Genomic DNA, 7,879 nt, shown 5'->3' with positions numbered 1-7,879 from the left:
AGATCTCAGATGAGGAAATTCAGCTGAGAGAGGTTAAAAACTTGCCTAAGTTTTCACACCAGTTAGTTAGAAAAGGAGAATTCAGCCACAGAATTCTGGCTCCACAGACCTGCCCTTTTCATGATCTCAAGCTCTTTCTCAAGCTAAAGAAAGTGAACTCCTTTCAAAAAGATACGGGTGATTTAGTTTACCTTTTATAATAGAAAGTAACACTTGTTTATTTGTAAAATATTTAGAAAATATTGAAATGTTTAAAGAAAAAGTAAATAATTAATCTGGCGATAACTGATCATATTGAGTCATTTCCTTTCATTTTTCCTTCCACATAGATACATATAATCAACAAAATTAGAATACCGTACATAGTTTTGTATTTTGCTTTTTCATTTAACATTATCTCATGAACATTTTCTCATGTCCTTCGTTTTTATAAACATAATTTTTAATTACTAAATAATGCATCATCATATGGATGGGCCATATTTTAAGTTGTCCATTATTGCCTACTTAAGTTTCCAGCTTTTTACAATAATAAATATGCAACAGTTAACATTTTTCATAAATATCTGTCCTTGTCTCTATTATTTCTCGAAGACAGGGGATAATACAGGGTCAACGGGTATGAATATTTTAAGGCATTTGATATATAATGCCAAATTGTTTACCAAAAGGGTTCCACCTACCAGCACAATGGGAGTGCCTCACACAGCACCCTCGCCAAGATTGAGTACTATCATTAACAGCCTCGGTGTGTTCTGAAAAGGGGCATCCCATGATTCCATCACACAGGTTGCTCTGCGTCCAGAGGACTGCACGGGGCCAGACGGGGCAGGGAGACCAGTTAGGAGACGGTGCCCATGACCCCGGTGGGACGTGATGGGGGCTTGAGGCTAGGCAGTAGAGATGAAAGGAAGGGAACGCACCGGACTCATAGAACACTGGATGCCGGGGGAAGGGGGTCGGTGCAGATAGAATAACTATGCGCTATGTGGGGTGCAGGAGAGTGCTGAGGCTGCGTGCCCGGCTCGGCCTCCTCCGCGCCGCACTCGGCACCCACCCGCGAGGTTGGCCGAGGCGCGAACCCCTCCCATCCCTTTAAAGGGACACTCCCCTTTAAGGCGGGCGCTTGCGCGCACCCGGCCCCGCCCTTCGGGGGCGCGCGCGGCGGCCGCGGCGCCGGCTCCGGCTCCGCCGGGAGCGCACGTGCCGGCGCCGGGCGGAGGAGGAGGGGAGGCGCCGGGGGCGCGCGCGCGCGCTGGGCGCTGCTGGGCTGCGGCGGCGGCGGCGGCGGTGGTTACTATGGCGGAGTCGGCCGGAGCCTCCTCCTTCTTCCCTCTTGTTGTCCTCCTGCTCGCCGGCAGCGGCGGGGCTGGGCCCCGAGGGATCCAGGGTGAGTCCTGGGGCGGGGGCCGGGATGGAGAGGGCCGGGCGAGGGCGAGGCCTCGCGCCGCGGCCCCTGGCTACAGCGCGCCCCCTCCCCACGCGCACAATATGGCCGGGCGGGGGTCGCGGAGGAGTCCGGGTGACCCTCAGTCGGCTTCCTCTGACGCCCGAGGCGCGGCCGCCCAGCCGGGACCCAGCTCACGCCGGGCCCCTGGACACCCTAGTCCCCTTCCAGGCGGAGCTGGATTTGGGGAGCTCTCGGGGGTCGCTCTCCCAGCACCCCCATGTTCCATAGAGGGGAGTGCGGGCTTCCTTCCCCAAGATTTGCAGATCATCTTTCTGTCCCTCAGCTTGTTCGGGGGCGGGGGTCTTCATTCCCTCCCTCTAGATGCTCCTGGGGGGCTCCTTTTCTCCCGCCAAGATTGTGGGGCTTGGGCGATGGGGTCGTTGCTTGTCCGAGGTATCCTGATGTTGAGAGGCCTTGCGCTCCTCAGATGATAGGGGAAGGGGTCTCTAACCTTTCCCTTCAGATCTTGCACTTGGGGTGTCTCTTCCCCTCCCTCTCCTTCCTCCCTAATCTTCTGGGAAAGGGAGTCACATTTCCCCTTCGCTCAGTCCCTTGAGTTCAGTGGGGTAAAACCCCCACCTCCAGGACTCATGCCCTGTGGAAGCTGTTTGGAGGAAGTGAGACGAACAGGCCCCTAAACCTTTTTGGAGCTTGCTCTGGAATCTCTAACCCTAGGAAACCTGGTTCCAGAACGGTTAATCTGCATCTAGGTGTATTTGCTTTCCTTCTCGCCTCGCCCACCCCACCCCAGGGGGCCGATTCAGTTAATCACTCTGTGGATGCCTTTTCAGGTGAAATCCTAGAACCTGCCTCCACCCCCCAAGATTATTTAAAGATCCCACCACTGGACCGTCTTCCCGGGCCTTGGTCAGTACTTACCTTCCCACACAATCCCTCTTCCCAGCCCTTCCCCCCACGCACTCCCGCACTCTCATACACCCCTTACCTTCCAACCCCCACAGCCTTCTGCTCCCTGATACCACCCCCACCCTGCCCACTGTAGAGGTGGGTACCTTTCTGTGGGACACTCAACTGGGTGTGTTGTTTATGAGGCTTTGGGGGCTGAGAAGAGCAGATGAAACCCTAAAATATTTAATTTAAGAGAGTCGTCTCAAATGTGTTTTGGCATTGGGGTGGCAGATGAAGGTTATATTTGGCAGTTATATTGAAGTGATTATTGACCCACAGATTGATCTGGGAGAGATGATAAGGATTGTATTCGCTCCTGATGTACAAAGCCTGCTACTGCTTTGACTTCCCAGCTGCCCCTAGCCTTCCAGCTAGGGGAGATCAAGTGTGTGTTCTGTGGCTCTCCTCGCCACTAAAAATGATTCTCAGGTGGATTCAGTCTTCTTTAATAAACCAGACAATCAAGGAAAGACATCATTGTACTTTGGCGTCTCAAAAACAAGTTCATTGTCTCCACGTTTGATATCTGCTCCCAGTGGTGCAGCCTGTGCAGAGGGGTCTTTGTTTACTGGCTAATGCTTCTGTTAAGCACCTGGTGTGTATTCCTGGGTCTCGCTGCTCTGTGGTGTGGGTAATATGCCGTGGGGTCTGATAAATACAATGAAGGTGGATGAACACAGCCTGACATTTGTTGTACGAGAATGGTTTCCATGAATAATGTTTGCTGGGCCTTCTGATGGGCCATGTTTTTGACATGTATAACGTAATGTTATTTCTCTAGTGAGGTAGTAAATAAGGGGACTCAGCCTTCAAGTTTGATATTTTATATGTGTATGAATAAATCTTTAAATTCCTTCCATAGGACTTTTTATCCTATCTCTGATATATCCAAGATTTCTCACAGCCATTTCCCTGTTGATTTGGTGTAGTGCCTATGGGTTTTTTCTTGTTGGTGTGAGCCTAGTAAAGAATGTTTAATTGATAATCCAACTGGTTCTGAATGGGGCAGAGTTCATTTGTTGTAACCTTCCTAAAAAGGATGTTTGTTGGGGTGAGGATGGGTGGGCATGATAGGGAGTTAGTTTCTTTTTTTGGTAAATTGGAAATTAGGTTGTGTGTCCAGCAAACATTCTCGAAGGCCTTTAAACTTCTTGGCCAGACACTACAGTTTTTTCCGGGACACATCTAGTTGCCAGTAGTGCATGCTGCAGAGACCACTGTTGCAAAAGGCTTAGAGTAAACCGTCAGTTCTGGGAAAACAGAGGCTGTGGGATACCAAGAAGTTGATTGCTTTCCTCCCCTGCACTGCCTCAGTCAGGCTCCGCTAGGTGGGCTGGGGGAGTGGCAGAGCCTAGCGGCCCTGATGCCTGGCAATTGGACATGACATGAGGGCAGCTAGGATGGGTGTTTGTATTAATTAGTGAACTAACAGCAACTTAGCAAAAGGCCAGTGAGAAGGAAAATGAGTACCAGGTTATAAACAACATCCATTTGATAGGTGTACCGTGTTTTAAGGCCTAGCTTTGGAATTTTCACATTGGTGTTTAAAAAGTTAAAATTGAATTAGTTAGCAGGAGAACATGACATTCATTTCTTAAAGACAAGAGCAACAAGGGAGATGTGAGGTTCTGATAGGAACATTTTGAATTTCTGTGAACAGACTAAAAATCTCATTTCAGGCCAAGACTTGTAATTTTGTTGAGTGGACATGGGTTCGAAGTACAGTGCAAGTGAACTGTTGTAGAGAAGAAGAGAATCTCTGGTTAGTTTTGTTACAAGATGGAACAGATGTGATTAAAACATAATAAAATGGCTACTCTGGTTAAAGGTTAGAGCCAGATGGAGGGAGGAGGCTGGTTTTCAGCCCTAGAACTTCGCTCCCTTACCAGTTATCCTTGAACAACCTTTCTGTGACTGCCTCAGTTTTCCCTCTGTCAAGTAAGGAAATAGTGCGTGTTACTCTTATTGGGACATTTGTAGGACTGACTTACTGATAGCCAGTTGGCTGGGAGGTATTTTTAGACACAGTTTCTGACTTCAGTGAACAAGCACTGTTGGGTTACTTTTTATCTTATGGGGCAGAATAACATACTCTCGGGATTGATAGAAGCACCATGTGTCACAGTGTGGTTAATTTCTTATTTGTGCACTTTTGTAGACCCGTTTCAGATTTCCTCGAGTTGATTTCTGTCTTCTGACAGGCCCTCACATCGTAGACCGGGCAGCATACCTGTGCTAATCAAAGACAGTCTGGAGGGAGTGACCTGCTTTAGGCTTTATTGGTTTGGCAACGTTTTAATTCTTACGCAACTCTGGGTATGTTTATGACACTATGTAAATGTTACATAAGAACATGGAGGCTGAGAGGTGGCCAGAATGGTGACTGTGAACACAGGAAGGTTCGACTGAGGACTTCATCCGAAAGGACCTTGGGAATCTGCAGTCAGGACAGGAGGAAGTTGCACTTCATTTTCCTCTAAAAACCTTTTTAGATGATTGTGTCTTTCAGGTGAACTGCTGTGTTATAAATAGGTTTATTCTCCACCGGTGAGCTAATTGTAACCTTGCTACCAAAATATGAATCAGTGAACCAGGAGACCGTGAGACGTGCTGCTGCTTCCAGCAGGTCCTGTTGAAGCTGCTTGTTGCGTTGTGGAACCTGAGTTGAGTGGCATGGCAGACTGTTCTCGCCATAACTCAGGAGGATAGAGTGTCGAGGTGGAAGGCAGTTCTCCGTTTGTGGCGCTTTAGATCTTGATTTTTGAAGGTTAAATTAGAATACTGAAGTGACTCTTTTGTTTTAATCTTGAAGTCCTTATTGTTTACTGTTCAGTTTTGCTCAGAGCAGCAGTGAACATTAATTCTGGAATCCCGCCTCTTTGTCTTGAATTCTTGTGTTATTTGTCTAGTTGGAGTTGATGTAAAAGGGTCTTACCTCATTTTCCTCTCCGTACTTATCGTCTTCTTTCTCGTCAATCCCCCTGATGCTGGAAGTGCTATGGGCGTCAACAGCCCATCGGTTCTGCCTGGCCTGGGAGTCCTGAAGCCTGCGAAGGAGTCGGCTCCTCAGACCTGCCGTCCCCTGCAGTCTTGCTCCGTTTCTCTCTGTCTGCAGGCCCTGCCCCAGGGCCAGGTTCCAATGCCTGCTCTTGGCGTTCGCCCTCCTTGGTTGCTCAGTCTCACGCACGGTCTGGCCTGAGCTTGGGCTTCCGAGGCACCATCTCTGTTCTTGTCTGTCCTCGCTGCCTGCTGGCTTCTCCATCGTGGGCAAATATAACACCAAGCCAAAATACCACTTCAGAGTGTTTCTTTCTTTCCCTGGCTCTGTAGAGTTGCCAAACTTTGGTTTAGCTGTCAAGTTTCCGTCCCAGGCCATCTTACCTGCTCTCTAGGTTTCAGAGACGGGGCCACTTCGGGCAACTGGTGTTCTTTTTGGTTTTCTTCCCTCTCCACTTAATCTTAAGCCTGCATTTGTCTTGCTAAATAATTTGAATTTAACATAATGAAAGTAACTGCCTTTCATTTTAAAGTATTGATCATTCCTAATATTTACACAGTTCCATATAGGCGATTTCTTTATTCATTCGGTTGGGCATGTACCTGGAGTGATTCTTGGCATGGGGAAATAGAGAATAAGATGGACAAAGTCCGTAAAGCTCTGTCATGAAACTTACAACTGCAATGGCTTAGACTGAAGATAAATAAGTGAACACAGTTATCAGTCATGGGTGCTGTGAAGAAAATAAAACAGGATGATGTGCTCGAGTGTGCTGGGAGCTGCCATTTCATCTCTCTCTCAGCTTCATTGTTTCATCTGTAAAATGGGGCTAATTCAGTCAAGTCTTGTTATTTGTGGTAATGTTCTGTGAAGTCAGTTCAAACACTGAATTAGTGTATGCTGAACCATTGCTCCTAGGAGAAACAAAGGGGTGGGTTCCTGTGAGCCTCTGGTGACAACATTTTCATCAACCAATCAGGGCATAACCTTGTTTTGTGTGTGTTTCTGTTTAAAGACACCTTATCTAATGTGCGGTCATGTGCCTTGTAATGATGTTTCAGTCAATGACGGACTGCATATGTGATGGTGGTCCCATAAGATTAGTACCATGTAGCCTAGGTGTGTAGTAGGCTGTACCATCCAGGTTTGTGTAAGTACACTCTGTGATGTTCCCACAACGATGAAATCGCCTGATGCATTTCTCAGAACGTATCCCCGTCATTAAGCAACTCGTGATTGTATATTGTTGGTTCATTAACATTGAACTCAGGGCCAGCAGCACTATAATGCATGCCTGAATGAAACTTATCTAATATACGTGTTATCTCTGGAAGGGACATCACTGTCTTCTTGAGCTTAGGAACACTAGACAGCATTTACTCTTGGAGGCCATTTTAAATAGTGAAATCACCAACAAAAAACACAAAAAGGCAAAAAGCCCGGCACTGAATATGACATGAACAGGACCTGTATTTACAGTACGAGGGCTGAAATAAGGCAGAGTGTTGCCTTGTTCAGCCTCAGCTGGGAACGTGTGCATTGGGTGACTCAAATTTTTTACCGCTTTGCACATGTCTGCAAATGACTGAAAGCACCGCGAGTATTGATTTTGGGGATACAAATAAATTTTATCAAGTAGGCAGATTCACAAATACAGAATCCATGAATAACGAAGATCAACTGTATTTTGTTAAAGCCATACACGTAATTGTAGTGGAGAGAAAATTATGTGGAATTCCAAGGATGTGTAAATGGTTTCACTAAACCAAAATTTTAATATGTACAGTTAGAAGTCCTATTTCCAGCCTATAAACGTACTAAACAGATGTAATATGATGAGTACTACTGTGGTGATCTAAAGATTCCTTAAACAGGGCTGACCCAGTGGCACAGCGGTTAAGTGCGTGCGCTCTGCTGCAGCGGCCCAAGGGTTCGCAGGTTCGGATCCTGGGTGCACACCGACACACTGCTTGTCAAGCCGTGCTGTGGCGGCGTCCCATATAAAGTGGAGGAAGATGGGCACGGATATTAGCCCAGGGCCAGTCTTTCTCAGCACAAAGGGGAGGATTGGCATCAGACGTTAGCTCAAGGCTAATCTTCCTCATCACCCCGCCAAAAAAAAAAATTCCTTAAACACATATGTATTGAGCACCTACTGTGTGCCAGGCACTGTTGCAGGTGCTGGAGATACAACAGTAAACAAAAGGAGAAAAAACTGCCTTCCTTCTTGAAGCTTACCTTCTGGCGGGTGAGACAGACAATAAGGAAATAAAATATAAGGTGATTCTGCCTACCACAGTCCATCCTCTGCCCCCACCCTCCAAGATTCCCGGCCTTTGGTACACACACACCTTCTCCCAGTTATTAAACATGAATCTGGGTACTGGGTGAAGGGATTTTATAGATGTAATTAAGGTCCCAAATCAGTTGACCTTCAGCTAGGGAGACTATCATGGTGGACCTGACCTAATCAAGCTAGCCCTTTGAAAGCAGAGAATTTTCCCAGCTGATTGCAGAAGAGG

At 47.2% G+C, this 7,879-nt stretch overlaps 1 protein-coding gene across 3 annotated transcripts in view; it reads left to right on the top strand.

Annotated features, from left to right (window-relative positions):
* The first annotated feature begins 1,271 nt into the window (after positions 1–1,271).
* Positions 1,272–7,879, top strand: part of ACVR1B (activin A receptor type 1B) — a 33,204-nt gene continuing 26,596 nt past the window's right edge. Inside the window, exon 1 of one of the 3 annotated variants that reach the window (XM_058558206.1) lies at positions 1,272–1,390. In XM_058558206.1, the coding sequence (XP_058414189.1) occupies positions 1,300–1,390 (91 nt within the window). In that variant the 5' untranslated portion in view covers positions 1,272–1,299. Of the gene's footprint in view, positions 1,391–1,901; positions 2,318–7,879 lie in introns of those variants that run through there. The other 2 variants (XM_058558208.1, XM_058558209.1) reach the window with 2 other exon arrangements.

The sequence above is a fragment of the Diceros bicornis genome, chromosome 17, assembly GCF_020826845.1.
Source record: "Diceros bicornis minor isolate mBicDic1 chromosome 17, mDicBic1.mat.cur, whole genome shotgun sequence".
Taxonomy (NCBI): Eukaryota; Metazoa; Chordata; class Mammalia; order Perissodactyla; family Rhinocerotidae; genus Diceros; species Diceros bicornis.
This window is presented reverse-complemented; position numbering and strand designations above follow the sequence as displayed.